The 20,351-nt window shown below is 40.1% G+C and overlaps 2 protein-coding genes across 3 annotated transcripts; both read right to left on the bottom strand.

The window, feature by feature from the left end:
* Window positions 1–1,366: 1,366 nt before the first annotated feature.
* Window positions 1,367–3,817, bottom strand: sec11a (SEC11 homolog A, signal peptidase complex subunit). Its single transcript, XM_047041935.1, has 6 exons — window positions 3,640–3,817; window positions 2,903–3,012; window positions 2,536–2,685; window positions 2,250–2,369; window positions 1,852–1,909; window positions 1,367–1,763 (listed from the first exon to the last, which is right to left on the bottom strand). The coding sequence occupies exons 1-6, from the start codon at window positions 3,688–3,690 to the stop codon at window positions 1,713–1,715; spliced, it is 540 nt and encodes a 179-aa protein (XP_046897891.1). The 5' UTR covers window positions 3,691–3,817; the 3' UTR covers window positions 1,367–1,712.
* Window positions 3,818–8,379: 4,562 nt separating this feature from the next.
* alpk3b (alpha-kinase 3b) lies at window positions 8,380–19,819 on the bottom strand. Of its 2 annotated transcripts, XM_047042493.1 has the most exons (15): window positions 19,433–19,819; window positions 18,920–19,169; window positions 17,826–17,864; window positions 17,486–17,607; window positions 17,232–17,349; window positions 15,400–17,137; window positions 11,490–13,662; window positions 11,021–11,168; window positions 10,802–10,929; window positions 10,677–10,712; window positions 10,302–10,576; window positions 10,062–10,150; window positions 9,749–9,966; window positions 9,603–9,651; window positions 8,380–9,440 (listed from the first exon to the last, which is right to left on the bottom strand). In XM_047042493.1, the coding sequence occupies exons 2-15, from the start codon at window positions 19,051–19,053 to the stop codon at window positions 9,131–9,133; spliced, it is 5,577 nt and encodes a 1,858-aa protein (XP_046898449.1). In that variant the 5' UTR covers window positions 19,054–19,169; window positions 19,433–19,819; the 3' UTR covers window positions 8,380–9,130. The 2 variants fall into 2 exon arrangements, with proteins under 2 accessions (XP_046898449.1, XP_046898450.1); XM_047042494.1 differs by lacking the exon at window positions 17,826–17,864.
* Between the last annotated feature and the right edge of the window lie 532 nt (window positions 19,820–20,351).

Genomic DNA, 20,351 nt, shown 5'->3' with positions numbered 1-20,351 from the left:
ATCATTCTGGTCGGGGTGGGATTTCGCTTTGGCGTCATGTTTTATGCAGAGCAATTCGCAATTTAAAGTGGTGACCACTGACCAAACAGGCTCATTTATTTTCAATGTTTAATTTACTGGATCACATTCGTGCGCGCGAAGACCTTTACGCAAGAGTGGAGTTTTCAGGCATGTATTGCTATTTGCTTCCAAATTTCCTCTTTGTGTTAGAAGATGGAATAAAGTAGCCTACATGGGAAACGTGTATGTTTACTTTGTATAGTGACAACCGTTTTTCAAGGCAACGTCACTAAAGATTGTGTGAACATCTGTATATATTCTAAAATTGAAAAATGTAATAAATCAGACAAAATACTGTAATTTTGTCCAACCTGGCATACAACACTTGTATTGGAGTTTACAATTTTAATAATAAAGCCCACAACATCACAGTCCCCCATTTTCTGTTGCTATTCAGATGAAACGTTATTACCCATGGCATTTTATCTCTGGAGTATAGGTGCCTAAAGGTGTAAACATGCTTCATTATCGGTTTAGCTTTCCCTTTGGTACAAACTGGATTTCCTGCCAAGAAACCCTGCAGGGTTTTTCTGTGATGATCGTGACATTTGACCAGTTGTGGCACGCTCTTGTGGCCAGCCTTAGCATCAGAGGACAGGAGGACCTGCTGATTATCACCACAAAATTAAAACTGTTTAGACAGACCGTCCTTTTTGTCACTTCAGGGTGCTAAATTGGAAGTTCAGAGGGTAGAAGCTGCTTGACATTGTCCGTTTCTCAACCTTTGCCATTCAGAATCTCACCATATTCATTATTAACCCTGCTGTTGTCATTTGTGTTACACAAAGTCAGAACTGCACTATTGCACGACTATCATGGAAGCAGAATTTCAGTATAGAATTTTAAGCTTAAATCCATATTCAAGACAGGGTTACCTTTCAGCATTGCAACATGACAAATTGTGAAATTGTCAAGAGTATACAGCCTTGACATATAGTCAGATTTGTAAGATTAAAAGATCACAAGCATGAATCAGGGTACCTTTTTACGTAATCAGAATAGTATTGAAAGGTTGCTCCTTAGATCTTCTGTAATTAGGCAGAGTGACATAGCTGGAGTCTGAAGTACAGATCAATTTCAAAGTCATAGTAAAACAGGTACTTTACCTACCACTATACGTTGATTGGAATAGACATATAAAGAGATGGTTATATTTGGGTGACCTTTGAGAGACACCATGTCTCCCTTCCATGTCTCTTAATCTTACTCTCTTTTTCTCTTTCCATTCATATTTTTAAACCCACTCCCACCACCCAGGAAGTTATTATGGAGTGGATATTTATGGTCCAAAATCAAAGCCCAACTGTAGGAGGTAACAGATTATTTTATTGTCACACACATACTCATTTATCATACAAAGTTCATTTTTACCCAAAGCAATGCTTTCCTTAGTAAAACGGGATTCAATTAACCATTTAATTTCACATCTTGAGAAAAAAGAAATTGGCTTCTCATTCTACAACTTAAATCTCAACAACATACTTTTACACCTGTGACTTTGAAATATAAACACACAATCCATATTTCTACAAAAAAAGCCAAATAGATGGTAAAGAAAGCAAGTTCATCTTTGTAATAAACATAATTCTGTCTTGAAAGGCATGGTGAAGCTTTCCTTCATGGGATCGATCAGTACGGGTCTGGTAATCCCCTCACTCTCGATGGACCAACACAAACAGGCCAAGCATGAAAAGGACAGCATACTGGGGATAAAAGAGACACTGAAGTTGAGTTGATGGTTCCTCACAGATTTTTTAATTGTAGACAGCAATTGCATATCAGTTCCCTTACCTTAAATTTGGGGTAATCGTTCATCAGAATGGTCACAATTCCAATGTATGGCACAAACCTGAAGATAAAATGGACGTTAACCGTAAAACAGAACAATACCCCAATTTAGTTTTTCAACCTAGTGAGCTTTCTGCTTGATTAAAAGATAAGTACCAACTAACGAGCACAGATATTTTGATTTCCCCCTGGAGTCTGTTCAATATGATCATTCTGCAAACAGCCTGATTATTTCATTCGATTTGTACACAACACAAATGTTGTTAAGCCAGCAAATGTTGTTTGTTATATTGTATATTCAGTTAGCAGACACGTTTATCCATAGCAATGTATCTGCAGGGATTAGAACCAGCTCTACCACTGAGATATCTCCATTGTATTTGAATGAGAGAAAGGCTTACCCTCTGGCCCTCCCCACCACATCTTTCTTCTCCAGCCAATGCTGCCCTTGCTTGTACAGCCCTCTGTCATCAACTGCATTGTTGTCACCTTTGGTCAGGAACTTTATGTCTCCGTTGTCCCTTAAAAAAAAAAAAAGTTTTGTTAAGTGTCAATGCTATCAAAGCTGTGACACAGCATCATTATGTTCTGCAAATATGCTAGGTATCACCACAGCAAGGGAAGTATTTACATGATAATGCAGTCAAATTATGCATGAGACAAATTGTGAATGTTAACACAACCTACTTTTCATGAATCTTCAGCACCCTGTGTACTATTGGGATCTCTCTGCCCTCTATCCTGAAGACCACAATCTCTCCAACCCTGATGGGGTCCTCCACCCGGTTTGTTAGAAAAAGGAGATCTCCTCTGTGAAAAGCTGGCTCCATACTCCCACTGCAAACAATACATGATTGTTAGTGGTAAGAATATAGGATTTCAAGGTTTTAGACTACATACATTTACATTTTGCAGACGCTCTTATCCAGAGCGACTTACAGTAAGTACAGGGACATTCCCCCGAGACAAGTAGGGTGAAGAACCGGCAACCTTCAGATTACTAGCCCGATTCCGTAACCGCTCAGTCACCTCACCCCTACATACATGGACTTACCTGAGAACAACCACAATGGGGCTTTCACTGCCCGTCACAACCATCAATCCTTTCCATATCATGAGCGCAGAGGACACAATCATACCAAAGTTCAGCACTTGGTAATAGAGCTGGAGAACACAAAGAGAGACATAATAGTTTATTAGTCGTTTCTTCTATGTGTTATGTTGAGACACATGGAATTATTTTGCTAACCAGCAGGATGCAATTTAAATTATTCTTCTAGAATGTGGGGCTCCATAATAATGCAGGCTTTTAAGACTAGACTTACATAGCTAGCAAGTAATGTAAGAGTTTCCAAGTTATAAATCTTTTTTTCTGATAATACCTTAGATGAGTCTGCACTGTAAAACCGACACGTAAATAGAAACTTTAGATCTTAAGAGACAGCTAGATATGAATACAACTGCTAGCTAACCTAACTAGATAGCGTTACAGTACTATTTGGTACAGTAGCTAAAAATAGCAGCAAGCCCTATTCATTCATCACCATGCTGTATTCACACAAATATAGAAAAATCTACACATTTGAAATGAGCTAACGAACTGGATAAGGCTTGCTTGAATAACGGGTACTTGTTAGTCATACAGTAGGATACTACTGTTTTGTCTCACTAGTAGCTAGTTAGCAAGGCAGCTTCTAATACTAGCTAGCTTCCCTGTTTGCCAGCCCGAGCCGTTAGCTGCTTTCATTCGTGCAATACTCCTACATGAACGATATTTAGGTAGCCACATACCTGCCGCTTATTCATGCGACGCACATCATCTAGGAAATCTAAAGACAACATTGTTTCGGATATAAATCTCTGAAATCAACTATATTACATTTAATCTATAATAAAATAGGTCGACATATGGATGCACGTTACAGAAAAACTTGCATCCAAATCTTCCGGGTACACTCAGTCGGAAGTCCCGCCCACATGAAATGTCTTTTGTTGAGGTGTCGCTTCTCTATTTGGGCTCGAGCAAACGTGGGAACCAACGCAAATTCAGTAACAAGTGAGTAGGTTTTTTGGGCACTTAGAGAGAAGATAATTACTGGAATTAAATTATTTTATGATTGTACGAATGTATCTTATTGATGACTTTTATACCAATCGTTGGGAGAAAAAAAATCACACTTTAAGTTCAAAAAGACATAAAACTTAAAACTTGAGTCCATCACCTATAAAAAATAAAACTCTATAACGTTGAGCATAATGATAATCAAAGCTCTTCTTGGCTTGATTTTTGAGCAGAGCGTATTCTCAATGTGTGGAAAATGTTCATGATATGATATATTTGCAATCGCAAGACAATGTAAACAGTATGAATAATAATTAATATCAAGTAAATATTCTTTGTCACATATGTGCGCGATCCAATTTCCTGGAGGAGTTCATTTTGAATACACATATGTAATCATTGACCTTCTTCAATTGTTAACCAGTCTGTCGTATTTTGATGTTGACTTAATTATTTTGAATCATAACTTTCAAAGCATCTGTCAGTGTTTGAGTATCGTGATGATATCATTCATATAGGTTTACATTAAGCCTCTGATTTGGGCATAGAACTAGTGTTTTTGTTGACAAATGCATTTCTAAGAGATACAGAGAGAGAGAGAGAGAGAGAGAGAGAGAGAGAGAGAGAGAGAGAGAGAGAGAGAGAGAGAGAGAGAGAGAGAGAAAGAGAGAGAGAGTTCCTGGCATTGCCCACACAGAAAGGCAGTGTTAGGAGTTGGCATGAAACAGTGCAGTATCTCCTCTGAGCTAGATTAACACCTTTTACAATACAAAAAGTCTGAACATTACATAGTTTTCTGAGAGAGAATATCCCAAGTATATTGGATATGCATAGAAACTTGTGGCGTAAAAGCATCATTAAAATGACTGTTTTAGATATTTTCTTGTGTAAACAACTATTCTAATCCTGAAATAGAAAACTGCTTATACTGAACATGCAGTTTTGTAATGGAGATGTTCTGACATGCCTCTTATATATGCAGAAGAAAAGGTTCGTTTGAGGAATCTTTCTTGCTTACTTCATGCACAAAGACTCTAGATGATCCAGTAGACAGAAGCATTTTTAGTTTTGAGAGAATAATTTCAGAGTTGAAGATCAAATTGAAGAACAAATCCTGAAGTTGGATTAGATCTTGTGATAGCTCAGAACAGATGACCCCCTAAAGATTACCCCAAAATTCCGTAATGCATAATTAGTCAATATTTAGTTTTCCCTGCAACATTTAGCCTTTTTTATCATGAGAGGGACCAGCGCATGGGCTAAGAGATCTGTATCAGAATGTCATTATTTCCTAGTCAGCAAAAGCAGGCTGCACTGGGGTAGATTACCCTGGCATTGACAGTCAGCCCAGGGACAGTGGGGAGACAATAGCAGCCTGTAACGTTTTGTGGATTAGAGATAAAAGTTTTTCAAATGCCATCTGTTCTGTGACATTTAGGAGCGTGTGATGCTTTCCATGCAATCTGCTTAAATAGTCAGAATCACATCCTTTATCCAATTATAATTAAGGACACGCACTGCAATGTGAGTTCAACGTCCAACCGGTTGCAGCTGACCCATGTCCTGACCCATGTCCTTATGAATCACATAAAAGTCTTCCTTTTTCCAATCTGTGAAAATACAATGCAATGACAATACACTGTGTCACACTGTGTGATTGATGTTGCTCTGAATTAGATGTGTGACCTGATGCTGACTACTGCTTATAACTGCTGCTATTATAAATTAAAGTTATGCATGTATAAATTATCCTTTATAGTTCTGCTGAAGTCTAATGCTATTGTCTATAGGGATGTCAGTATTTATTGGTGTATGATGTGCATATTTACTGTACAGAACATAAAGAATACATTCATAATATTCTTAATAAAATGTCACACAATAATTACCAAGATTATCATAATCATGTTCATTGCATTCCTCCTTCTGTGAGATGGAATCATATATAAATTCAAAATGTCCCTATTAGTTAAGATTGCCTTGGGACACTCGGCTATTTGAGGTCTACTGAGGTGATTTAAATTAAGTACATGTGGTATTTCTATCATTAGACATGTTAAATATTCACTTTAAGCAGTGTCTTGCCATGAATCTCTGTTCCCAAATTACTATAATTGACTTGAGTCAATGCTCTTTACCTCTCCCTATCAGTCTCACTAAATTCAGTGTGAAGAGTTATGTTAATACATGTTTCACTCCATCATTTCCTACAGAAATCTGCTTGGATTAAGGAATGTCTGATTTTCCGATGTTTGAGTGGGCCTAAAATAAGATTTTTCTGTTCTCCGCTGAACAAAGTGAGTAGATAAGATGGGAGGACAGTAATTTTTGGCATCAACATAATGTTCTTTTTTGGGGAAGGCTTCATTGAGAAGAACCCCCAAACCAAAGCTCAGTGTAAATCATTTGTTGAAAATTCAAGGCAACAGTACAGTAAATGCAAATGTTTCATTCATTGAGGCAACAACTGAGTGGCTTGATAGGGACATGGTATGAAAGTTGTGGGTTCACCAAGACAATCTAAGTCTAAGTATATCCAAAAATGTGTTCCTCTAGGCAACACAATTGTGGTTTTGGCCACCAGGCAGTTAAATGAGTATTTATGTGGTAGAATTCCTTTATATATCGTTTAGTATGCATTCCAGCTTGAATGGTTTTCAAACGCTTTTACCATCACATTAGTTGGATTTGCAGAGACAGTTTGGTCTGGAAGTGAAGAAGGAAAGTTTACTTTCCTAAAACTAACTGAATGTTTTCATTCTGTTTGGACCAGAGGGACAGTTAGCAAAGCAAGTTTACAATCAATAAAGTGTCTACACATGCCTTTAATTTACCTTTCTTATATAATGACACAGTGAGTGCACTAACAGTAGATGGCAGACGTGTCGTGTTCCATAGTGGCCGGAATCTCCCCAAGCTGTCAACACCTCCAGTCCAGCTTTTAATCTCTAAAAGGCTCTCTAGTCCCTAAACTCTGTGCTCCCGAACTGAGTCATCAGCTCCGACACCTCTTATCCTGCCTGTGGGAAAAACACACATTGCTAATGAGCCATGAGAAAGTTGCTGGGTGCAAACAATATAGACCTGTATTAATAAAAACTGTATTTTAGTGATAAAGCTTTGAAAATTTGGGATATTTTTGGCAGTTACACAGCATAATTGTAAACGTTTTTAAATACACTTGGTAAGTGCAGTATATAGTGGATGTGTCCCCCCCCCCCATATATATTATGATTACGGCCTTGTACCAGTGTGCAACATAAAAATAATGGTATGGAAAATGCAGTATGAGCCAATTACATCAAATACATCTGTCTTGGACTGCTCAGCCTGTGGTTTTCATCAGTACGAACCCCTATTGTTCTGATAGCAGTGCTATCAGACCAAACATCCACTAACAACACACCACAGCTCTATTATTTACGACTTGCTTTCAAGGAGATCCCCTTCAGATGTGTCACAAATCCATTCAAACTTGAAGTGAGTAATGCCTTCTGTCTAATGGAATCCTCCAGCATCAAAGAGATCTGTCAGTCAATCGTGTTTTCCTGCTGACAGTCCCTGACCCTTTCTAACAGAATGATTATCACATGTGACACAGCGTTCTGACAAGGAGCACGAGGGGAACACCATGTGGTGGACACATGCAAGCGCAGCCATAGCTTACGTGATCAGTGACTCATACGCAATTAAAAGTTACAAATGATGATCGTGACGAAGTTAGTCATTTGGTATGACACAAAAAAAGAAAAGAAAACAGTCATACAAGCAAGGAGGTTAAAAGGATAATTTAAATTGCAATTGAAAACAATTCTTAGCAAACGGACCTGAATTGACTTTGAGTGAGTCTGACATCTAGTGTGCAGAATGTAATTCAGATTGGAGATACGGTATAAATGCTCTTGGGCATAATGTGAAGCCAACCTCAACAATTTAAATGTCAACATTTGAGTGAGTGGATACATTCATAAAATATGTATTACAGTAGTGTTATTGTTGAGAATAAACACCAAATATGTCCTTATCCTCTACATGTTCCGAGAAAATGTCGTAATTGTATTACTTTTGAGTATTTGTGTCTCACAGATGTTGTTCATGCTTGTAATACTTTAAAAAGTTTGATAATAAACGATTGGGTTATTATCAGTCGCATGCTTCAGTATAGCAATCCTATTCATAGACACCGTGGTGCAGTATATCAAGGCTATGTGATGACAGAACTGAATGTGACTTTGCCCTTTCAGATAGCAGAGGTCAGTGAGATACTGAGAACCTCACCTACTGAGACAATACATTTAGAAGGCAACCTATGTCCTATAGGCAAGGCAGGATGCTTTTGATTACATTGGTATTGCCTGCTACATATTTCCTATGACTGAGGCATGTTAAATGTTTTTTCAGGTCGCTCAAATTCTTAGAAACAAACTCATCAACAAATGAGTTGCATTGAAACACGAAAAAAGTACATTTTAAATGTGATGTATTTTATTTTGACAGCGTGTTATTCAACAAGACTCTAAAAATGGAAAACACTGTAACATGACCAGTTAGAATAGTTACAGTATAAAAAGCACAGTCATTTTCCACTGTATAACAGTGTCATGGAATAGGTCTACATGAAATATGACTCTGAGATGAGCTATAGCTTACATACTATTGTTACTTTTACAGAATCCAGAGTCCAAGCTACTTTTTCTTTTAAAGATTGTTCGCTCTGATCCCAATGCTACCCCTTTGAATAAAAAAAAGAGCTCCTCATAAATCTATATAAATCAGCCCACTAGATCAATTAAAAACAGTACAAATAACACCAACCTGATGTACCTTTGGAAACCTGAGACAAAGCTGGGATGCACACTTCGTGATATAAAATGATAATTGCTATACGGTACAATATAAAACTTTTATAGAGTACAGACAATCTGTTTGGGAATCTATGCAATGAAATGATTGCATCAACAGGTTACATTTGGATGGTGATAAAGATCATTATCATCATCATCATCATGTTTAAACCCATTGTCTTTGAAATGTAACATTGTTCTAAAGCTTCCATCTTCCGATATCTCTGAGAATCCAGGACTCTGCATATTTCAGTCAGAGCTTGGGAGCAGGGTCACCTGCCTTTGGTCTCAGGTTAGCTCCTAGAATCGCCCAGGCTTACGCATGAAGTAACCGTCATCAATTTAATTTAATCAAGCCTTTGACAATAAAATAACTCTACCCGACAACTTTGGTAGTCTCTTCAGCCTTGAATTTGGTGTTGGCCTTGGTGTCTTCAGATTCTGACTTTCTAGACACTCTGGGACTGGCTGTGGTTTTTCTGGGTGTCAGGGGACTGGAGGAGCCAGGTGTCATTTTGCGGTGGAGCATGGGACTCCTGGAGCCCTTTGGTTTGATGGGTGTCTGCAGCAATTCCACAGCCTTTAGGGCTCTCAGGCTGAGAAGGCCGCAGTAGTAGTTACACTGATGCTGAGAAACAAACTGTTCAAAAACCTTGGGATTCCCCATAGCAGTGAGACCTTGATACCTGTGTCGGACAATAGTGAGAAATGTTTTAGTTTAGTAATGTTCGGTTTAGTCACAAGAAGATACAACTTGTTATAAATATGCAAATACGTTTGAGAGTTTAAATGATATCAAATGCTCTTTTTCCTATGAAAGCAACAGACCAGGAAATCGAGATACCAACCCTTTTGTTTGGATGGAAATTCCAATGTTGGTGATCTTGGTGTCAACACCTGCAATGTAATTACACAAAATGAAATCACAGCCTTCGTAATTCATACCTAAAATGAGAAGTTATGTTAATCAGCTCAGCTGGACTCCACTTTGTACCTTCCAGATGAGTGAGCAGTAGGTTGCCATTGGTCCATTGGTGGACCCAGTGTTGGAGAGCACAGCACTTCTGTTCTACCTCTGAACCTGCCCTCATGATGAGCCTGCCTGTAGCATCTTGAAAGCAGTACTTCAAATAGACCCCCGTCAGATCGGCCTCCACTGTGGCATGAGGAATGGTGTTTGCAGGCCGGTACATCAAGTAGAGTGGAATCACTCTTCAAAACATAATAGTGGGTATGAGTGAATACTGATGTAAAGTGAATGAGTAATGTATATACTTTGGCTTGTGTTGAAATGATGTCATACTCACTCCAGTGCTGGCCCAAAGTTTTCTATTACTCTGGTTTCTGCAGCAAAGATTTTGCAGTATTCCCGAGCAATGTTGTGAATCCTACATTCCTGTTGAGGAACACAATATTTGCACTGCAATACAATTCTGTTGAGAAGTTCACAGCATTGATAACTTGTGTCATGTCTTATTATATCTACGTCTGTCATGTACAATATGGACAATGCATTGGAAAGGAACAAAATAATAAATGGGCCTTACCAACTGGGTGTTCGCCAAGTTCCTTTCTATCAGGTTGCCCTCCTCCTTGGCTCCATAGGCAATCGGGTTGCGCACTTTGATAATACAGGTGGTCCCTGACTCAAACACAGGCTCTAGGCCATAGATGACCTTTGCCCTACAGGTCTTATGGGAGCAGCCCTCACCAATATGATTTTCGGTCATCATGATTCGCCCAAAGAACTTGCTACCCCAGAGCCCGGAGTCCACCAGTCCCTTGTTGAATAGCATAGGTGTCATCTCAATCTCCTCTCCCACTACACAGAGGGGAACAAACAAGGACATTGTTTATAGGGGGAAATAATGAAAAAGAAATTAGCACAATATCAATCACATTAACTGAGAATGCTTTCTTACCCTCTAGATCCTCACGCAAAAACATGCCGGCGAGAACTGGAGAAAGGATTAATAAAACATTAATGGCACTTCCAACGTAATGATAATTATTTGGAACTTATATAGATATAAATCAGACAACATACTATCAATACTAAGAAGGAAGTCTGTTGAGTCTGTTCCGTATTCATTGTTGATTGTGCATCCATAAACGCCACAGTCTCTGCTTGAAGTCTGGACAATGGCTAATGCTACTAAAGTCTCATCTCCTGCACTGGGAAATAAATGGGAGATGTAGATTCAAAAACGGCAAAGGGTGTACAGTACTTGTTTTTTTTTTAAGGCCGACTTGAGGCTTACAGTACCTTCTTTTAACCTCAGCAATCTGCACATCATCTCTGTACCACTTGATAGTAGAGTCGCTGAGCACGTTGAAGAACTGGCACCACAGTTTCAGATGTCCTGAAGCATCTGAGAAAGGTTCCCCCCTAATCTTACGGATAACCTGAGGAGCTGCAATGAGACAGGGACCCCCAGCAGGAACAACTAGGTAAACATATACACTTCCTCATGTTGCACCTTCTTAAAATATGGATACCATATCAATGAAAGCCTATCTCGTTAATCTCTGACGAGTAACTGACCCCCTTTGCGTGACAGTGTCAAAGCAAACAAGCTGAGAGTACACAGAGGCTCTTCATAACACTTCCTACTGCAGCTGAGCCAAAGGAAAGAATGCCGCAGTGGTTCCCTTCATTTGAGGAAACCACTTCCGGAACACAGAACAACACAATCCATAATTTTGACACTGCATCAACATAACAGAAGTCTCACCTTTAAATGGGTTGTGCTTGTCTTTCTCAGCTGGTTTCTCCTCAGGTTTGGCAGTGTCGGTCTGAGCAGGCTCCTGCATCTGTTTGGGGGCATCAGAAGCTACTTTTCTCCTGCTGGGCAGAGGGGAGCGTTTCTCTGCAGGGAAGGGGTTGGCCTGACCGCTCGGAGGCTGGAGCAGGGGTGACTTGCGGGAGAAACTAGGGGACAAGGAAGGGGTCTCAGGGGACAGCCTGCTGGTCCTCCTAGGAACCTCTTCTCTTGGACTTTGGCTGTCAGGTGGTGGTGTAGTGTCTGCATCGTCCCCTTTAGATTTGGGGATGAAAATTTTGCGGCGAGCCCCAGAGGCCAGTTCCTGTGGCGTGGCTGAGGGAAGGGGAGAGGCAATATCTCCTTTTCGAAACAAAGAGTTTTCTTCGATATTTGAAACAGAAACCAAATAGTCCATCTTGGTATCCTCTAACTTGATATCTTTGGTTTTGGAGCAAGGCAGATTAATTGTGGGAACTTTTGGCTCCTGTGTCTCAGGACCTAAAGCAGGCACATGAGAGTCCAGTCTTTGCATTGTCTGTGAACTGAGTTGTGGCATATCATGTTGATGTCCCTCTAGTTGGTCTACAAACATTGCTGTATCTGGCTGAGTGTTTTTTAAGCAGTTATCACTGAAAGGTGGCACTATTGGGGTCGTATTTATTAGACATTCTGGCTTCTTTGTATATGAAAGTTTTTCAGTGTCACAAGAAAGTGAACTGAGAACTGAAGGACAAGAAACCTGATGGTGTTGAATGCTGACCTTTGGCAGTACAGACTGTAAAGAATCAATTTCGTCTGTGGTATTTTCTTGGACTTGCTTGTGCTCTTGGAAAATATCGAGCGGCGGAACTGATATTAGGGTAACGCCACTGGCCAATTTAGGATTTTGAGTGAGTAAAGCAGAGTCTATTTGTATACTTTCAGGCCCAATTAGACACACATTAGGTTTATTCTCCAAAGGTGCATCCTGTCCTGTATCCATAACACAATCATTTTCCTTTGCCATATTGGGATTTCTGTTTTCAAAAGTGTTGCGTTTGTCTCTAATAGAAATAGAAGGAATATCAAACTCAGTGGTTGAGGTCTCAATTGTGGGACTGACAATGCTGGTGGACTGCACTAGCTTAGTTTCAGTATCACGTCTATGTTCCTCAAGGCCTGACGGGACATCAGAACCAGCAGAAAGAAAACAATTGTTGGTCTCCTTCCCAATCTTAGGTTTTCCCGAATTCTTAATCAATTCTGTGTCATCCATTCTTATCATTGGGTTTGGTTCAATATCCTGAACTGCTGCTGATTGGGGGAGTGTTGGTTGAAGATCTGCATTAAAACAGTGAACAGGGTTTTGTATGGGTGTTGCTGAGCTAATCAGTGTAGAGGAAAATGCCTTCAATTGTGCCCTTAAAAGGTCAGCAACTGACATGATACTGGCTACAGGTTTTGGAAGGTCTTTAGAGTCATTTGGTTTTTGTGCTGAAGGGTTTGAATTTGTATCTGTTAGCTGTGTGCTGTCGGGGATGGTCTCAAGGCTTAGATGTTGACAATTATTTTTTTGTATAACCGGACACTTCTTAGCCTTCAATACTGCTACATTCTTTTCCATCTCTACACCTGCTACATCCATTACACTATTGTTACCATTTTGGTTTTCTAGTTGATTTACAGTTCTTTCCATTTCAACGTCAGTTTCGTTTTCAGCCTTTTCCCCCAAAGAGGCAAAATTGTCTTTCTGCACTCGTAGTCCACCAGTACCCTCTACGATCTTTTCATCTTGTATCTTTGTCCCACCAACAGTTTTTATAGCTTTCTCAACTTGGCCTGGCAGGAGTGTGGGTGAAATGTTACACCCTAAGGAGTTCTCACTATCCCCCAGGCTTTCAAGGGGTGACTTAAGTGCTTCTTTAAAAGGTAGTGTATGACTTTCTCTTGATCCTCCGGAATGATCCCATGTGCTCTGCGCTATTTCGTCATTGGAAGTTCGGCTAGCATTGTGCAAAGTGGGAGTTTGGTTGGCATCTGTCGTGACCTCTCTCTCCGATGGAGGCTGTGGCAGGAATTGTACATCCAGCTCACTGCGGGTGGTTAAAGGTTCTGGGTTGACAGGTGCTTCATTCCTCTCCGTCTGTGTGTGGGCCTGTGTAACCTTGAGGCACAAACAAGCAGAGGTTTCCATGCTGTAAATACTTATTCCTTTATCCATAACTATGCTGGACATGCATAAACACAAAGGCGGTTACAACATAGCCAAAGCGACAGATATCAAAAGTAATGGAAAAAACAGTTGACACTGATCATAGTCAGTATAAAATAAAATAAACTATAAAAGAAACTGTGAGAAATGTTATCATTTTAGACTACAATTTTAAAATATACAAGCGATTTATACACATTAATTGTTTGTTGCTTAGACTGTCTTTATGATGTGTATATTCAGTGGAAAGGGATATCAAGTGCTTTTGGCTGACGCCATGGTTTCAGTAAATCAGAGATTAAAGCAGAGAGGAGAAAGATGAGCCATCTACATATATTAAAATACGCAATTAATCTTGTTATTTATTTCACGTGTTGAGCACTACTCCGTTTGAAAAACACACTAACTGGCACCTACTCAACAAAATGGTGTAACACTTTTTTCCTAAGTTGTAAATCAGTTGCACAGTCTGTTCTTGAATTAGCCTCAATGTCCAAACACAGATTTTATACTTCACTGTGGATAGAAAGCACAAGGCCAGCGATCAAACTATAATAATCCAGAATAATATGAAAATTTTAGTGCTAGCAGGACTGTCATGTTTTATGTTGTTGTCACACTTGGGACAACCATGAAAAGCTGTTAACAGTTGTTTTAAGATTCACTCTAATCCACACTCAACACAGCAGCAGGGGATCTGAAATTAAGATGAGCACAATAGGTTTTAACTGGATGCCTGTGTCATGTGTCACTCCATCTGTGGATGGAATAACCCCTGAATCCTGCACGCAACTGACACACTGCTATGTTATGTTACCTGAGCCATAATAACAAATAAACAAACAAAGGCTGAAGACAGGAGGGGGGGGGGGGGGGGGGGGGCAATACATCAAGTTTTGAATCAAACTCAGTTAGGAATACATGATATCAAATATTACATTTGGAATACATATAGATACAGAGTGATTCATATACATTTAAACATTTAGGAGTGGACAGCAGTTTCTTTTCAACTCAGGGTTCACTGATGCATATTTAGCACAGTGAAGGGTATACTGGACAAGCCATGCCTTGACTCAGTTGGGGGAGGGGGTATTTCAAGACTTAGCATAGGAAGAATGGAATGTAGATAATGCGCTTTGGAGCTCCTCAATAAGATCCATCTGAATCACAGCAGTGTGACAAAGGAGGGGGTTTATTGCCAAATGTTACTAAAAACGTAGTTACTAACTACAGTGCAACAATACTCATCACTCAAGAGTAGAACATGTCTTGGTCATAAGTGGTCCCTCTCGTAGCAAATCTGAGACCTTTTAAAGCATCATCACAACACCATCTGTTCCATTGTGATTCAATGCTTCTTCACCAAGACTACCAACAGTTGCTATGCTTTCAGACAAGGATTACTAATAGCTAAATCTAGATTACACAAAGCACATATTGTAAACAAATACCTCCTGTGGCCTTTGTGCTCACTGATATCTGTGCTCGTGCTCTTCAACCATGTGATATGTGTAGCGGGAATATACCTATTACATTTGTTAACGCATGCGTCACAACTCATACGTCTTGTCAGTTCGAGGCATACTTGTAAAGTCTAAAAATAGACCTGGGGTGCTTGTGTTACTGATCTGGCTTGTGTTGGAAACGCAAAGCGCTCATGAGCTCATAGGGAACAGGGCCACTCACCTCAGCCCGCAGCGGAGGCAGAGACACAGACGCATTCTTTGGACTGCTGCTCGTTTCCTTCCCAGACAGCTGATCTCTTGACTGTTCACACGGATGCTGGGGAAATCCATTCTCTCTGTCACATGGGGTCGCTACAGAGTCTGGGCCCATGATAGCTGCAGCTCCATTAATGGAAGTATCAGAACACAGACCCCCAACACCAACTGTTGCTGGGTCTTCCACAGTAACTTTAGATTTATTTACAAGAGTGCTGTGTATAGACTCTAATTCAGAAAGTTCCACTGATGAGGGCTTGTTTATGGGTTTTAGTGGTGAGGGCTTGTGTGTGGGTTCCAATGCTGAGGGCTTGTTTATGGGTTTTAGTGGTGAGGGCTTGTGTTTAGGTTCTAATGCTGACGGCTTGTGTGTGGGTTCCAATGCTGAGGGCTTGTGTGTGGGTTTTAGTAGTGAGGGCTTGTGTGTGGGTTTTAGTGATGACGGCTTGTGTGTGGGTTCCAATGCTGAGGGCTTGTGTGTGGGTTTTAGTAGTGAGGGCTTGTGTGTGGGTTTTAGTGATGACGGCTTGTGTGTTGGTTCCAATGATGAGGACTCGTGTGTGGGTTCCAATGATGAGGGCTTGTTTATGGGGTTTAGTTGTAAGGGCTTGTGTAATGACTTCACATCTACCTCCATGATTGAACCATCTTCTGGACATGTTTTAACCTCCACTACTGACGTATTCAAAACTTGTATGGGTGTGACTGAAGTTCTAGGTTTTGGTTCTGACGAGATGGGTGAATTTGCACCCACATTCTTTAAAATGTCCTTAGACTCTACCTCACGTTCCACCTTAGGTTCCTTAGATTCCATATTCGGAGTGTTCTCCTTTTCCACATCATTTTCACTATTTTTTCCTCGGATTTCCTTCACTGATGGAGACACAGCAGTAAAAGGGTCAAGAGACGGATCCTTGTTTAAGGGGGCTGTCCCTTCAACTTGAACCTTTTCCTGCAACACAGACACACTGCTGTTGTTCTCTTGTATGTCATCTGGAGCAGAACTTTCCACTTCCATTGCCTCATCGTCTGTTCTCTGTGAGTATGAAGAATCGATTTGGTACGTTGACACATTGGCCTCTTCACTTATGCCTCTGTCGTCAGGCACTATCTCTACCTGGCTATCAGAATTCACATGCCCCACTCCGTTAGAGATCTTTATCTTCTTCTTGGCAAATGGTGCTTTTGGTGGTTGTGCAGAGAAGGTCTTTTGCACTGAATCATATATGTATGTGAGGCCATTGCTGCCATTTTCTTTTGCAGGCTGTCCACCAGAGATAGAGGATGCGGTTCCATTAGTCACCGGTATGGAATTATCTATTCCTTCTGTAGACGTCTCCTGTAGCCTGACCTCTGACTCACTGTCTGGGACAGAGATGTTCTCCTCAGCCCCCTCTTCTTCAATGGAACTAGGGGTGCTGAGGCTGGCCTCCATGGGGGACCGCCGTTTCCGTTGGGAGCGGTCAGGACTGATGGTCCGTAGCTGCTCTTGACGTCCAGGCCCATGGTGCTCCTTCTCCCACAGCTTGGGGTTCTCCAGGTCCCTGCGCTTGTTTTCAGCCTTCTGCTTGAGCTTGGCAAAGTACTGCTGGTGGATCTTGTATTCGCTCATTGTTCCCACCTCCAGAACCCCAGAGCAAGACACAATACCTTTGCTGTTCCGTGCTGATGCTTGGTAAATGGCTGCATCCTCCAAAGTGCAACTACAGGGAATATCGTTTCATGTTATAGCAAATGCAAACAATGTTGCAGTCATCAACTTTAAACAACAAACATTTTAACTGTCAAAACACGTACTTGTAAATGTGCAAGGAATGATTCTGTCCATTGCGGGAGACTTCATATTTAGGAAGTCCACAGTATCTGTCCAGTTGTACGTCATCTTTATACCATGTGACTTCGGGAGCAGGATTACCTGAAAATAAATGAAAAGACAGTACATTGTTACAATAAACTGACACGGAAAAAATCTGAAAAAGGACATATTACATTACATACATTTACATTTAATACATAGTTACAGATAAAGTGTTGCACCGTTGAGAGTTTACCTGTCACCACACAGATGAATTTCACATTACTGGCCTCAGACACTGCTCTAGATTTTAAGGTTGACTCAAAGGATGGCTGGGTCTCCTCCGTTAAATGTGCCATAACACTACAGAAGGTACTCCTGAAAAACACAGCCAGCTGGTTAGCTGAACTGTAAACACATTCTCTCAATCTCAGGCAATTTTGCAACCATTGAGATGGTTAGTCTGATGCGTAACTTCTGCTTTTTGTTTTTTGTTTTATACTGTAGCACCACATACACTATATATGTCAAGTGTCAGTACAATGTGAAAGGGTAAGGTCAAATAGATTTTTGAGCGATTGCTTTAGTTACAGTACCTTGATTGCCTGTATTGAGAATACCTGTGACGTGATTGGCTATGCAGAGGGGAGGCAAATAAAAGCAGCTTATCAGGCACTATGCATGTATGTTTAGACATGAGTTAAGATATACATATGGACAAAGTTATATTTTTATAACATCAACAATATCTATAACAACGTCAGTTATTACCAAATTGTACTCTTTTGTCCAATTGTAAGTACATTTGTAATGTACATTTGAGTGGTTTTAGGTGTAGATCTTTCAATCGCTTACACTCTGCCAATTCTTTGTCCATATGAAATCTTTTTACAGTGATGAGACATACATGCTCATCTGTTTGATGAATTCAATACAGAATGTATTGAAGCATGCTTATATGCGGTAACTAACATCCCATGGGTGACAGAACATTGATGAATTTCAAGCCTATAATGAGGACTGCATCATTAATTCGGTGCTTATGTATGGTCACTTGATCTCTGTCTGGTGTTGTCATCTATTTCAGTCACAGGGGCAGTTAACTCTGATATGGTGCTGTTTAAGGACAGTGCGCTAATGTTGCATGACTTCACATTGCCAATTGCCTGCATGGAAACCAAACAAACCAACAACTCTAAAAATGAAAAAATAAACACTTATTAATGCTGTCAGGTGTTACATAACTGCCTCTTGTTTTTCAATCCAGATTAATTTTCAGTTCAATTACAATGAATGTGTTTTATTTATTCCTACTTAAATCTGGTCATGCAACCAGGCCCAAGTAGAAAAGAAGGCTGTTGTAAGGTTGTTGTCCTGTTTTTGAATAGACGTGAAGACATTTTGCTGAATGTTTAGTATTTTTTAAAGGCAATGCAATGAAGTTTATATATAGCTTAACCTCACAGTCACTTCTTTTTTTACAAGCAAGTGCAGAGTGTTAAAGTGTTTCTTATCAACAATGCATTCAAACAGTTCAAACACCATGGAAACTAACAAAGAACCAAACAGATCAATACAGCCGAAGTATGCAAACATAGTTTCACAGTAACCATTAAGTTGATTTGAAGTGAATATGTGATACAGAAGTTTTTGGTCTGTCCCAATCATTTATCCGAATGGAGAGTTTTACCTGTTTTCTGGTCTGACACCAGAGAGGTAACTGAGACCACTGGATCTGCTACTTCCAGTGACATCATCCCCATTGTTAAAACCAGATCTTCCATCTCCTGAGTAAGAGCGTGTCACTACCCTCCTGGAACCCATATCCACCCAGTAAAAAGTTCAGGCCACCACCGATATTGTTTTCAGGAGAAATTCCTCAGATGTCCTGTTACAAAGTGTTTATCTTCTTTCCCTGTCTGATGTAAACCAGGGAGCAACTGAAAGAAAAGAAAAAGTCACAATAAGAACTTGGATAATTGATTCAAACTGATGTAAAAAAAAAAAATGGTTTAGAATTTGGGATTGATAGGAGGAGCAGGATCTCAGAAACTCAAGTGTAACACTGAATCATACATCAAAATGTGAGATGCTTTCCAGAAATAAGTTGCTCGAATAAGTCCTTCACTTGATGACACATCCAGGACATTGCCAAATGTAATCAATCTAGTTTCCATACGATCTCTGTAACTAGTCAACTCACCACTCAAAAGTAGCTTTTTGTCCTTCAGAAGAGACCCGCTTTGCTTCAGCTCAAGCCACTGCAATTTACAATCAAACATGAGCATGCGTAGCCCTTTCACCCTATTTATAGCAGGCCTGCAAATAGGCACAAGAGCACATCACATTTTCCAAAACTGGTCTTCCAAATGTTTTGATAACTACGATATCCTGGGACTGAAAAGAAAACGCAGTTTATAACCAGTCTCTCGAAGAGTATAATGATATTTCTTTCCAGCATTTTGGAGGTTTTGATTCCACGGTAAGCTCCTGTTGGTAGTTTCAGATGGAATGGAATCATTAGACAGTCAGCAGATGTGGTTACTCGTTCGTCAATTCATTCTAAAAACCAGGATGTGTTTGTAACCCGTTTTTTTCCTCAAAGGGCATGCCTCGGAATGGAAGAGGTCTGTACTGAAGTATCATATGATCCTGTCAATCAGAAGGATGACACCCTCCTTAAAAGCCCATTAAAATGAGCTGTAAATTTAAGCATCCCGTCACATTGCTTTACTTTCCAAAATAAAAGTGCTTGGTTACACTGACCTTCCTAAGCAAAAAGAAGAGCTTGTTGATTCTGAAACAGCTCATGGAAAATAGTGACATAGGACAACAGCACTAGGACAGACTAAAGTAGAGGTACTACCACTTTGTCTAAAAAGCTATCAAATTGTTGCCCATTTCTGTCATCCAATTGCCCAGAGTTAGTAGTCATGACATGGTAGGGGACAGCCCATTGGCTGGCCTGAAGTCTAATTGTCTTACAATGGACACAGACCCCCAGAGGAGAAACAATAGGAATAGAACAGCCTTATATAGTTCTTCTAACTATTCAAGAACACTTGGGTGCCACTTTGCTATTTATGTTGTGTAATTTACATTTGAAGAAAGAGCACTCAAAG

The sequence above is a fragment of the Hypomesus transpacificus genome, chromosome 19 (assembly GCF_021917145.1).
Source record: "Hypomesus transpacificus isolate Combined female chromosome 19, fHypTra1, whole genome shotgun sequence".
Lineage (NCBI taxonomy): Eukaryota > Metazoa > Chordata > Actinopteri > Osmeriformes > Osmeridae > Hypomesus > Hypomesus transpacificus.
The sequence above is the reverse complement of the archived record's forward strand: the minus strand, read 5'-3'. Positions and strand labels throughout refer to the sequence as shown.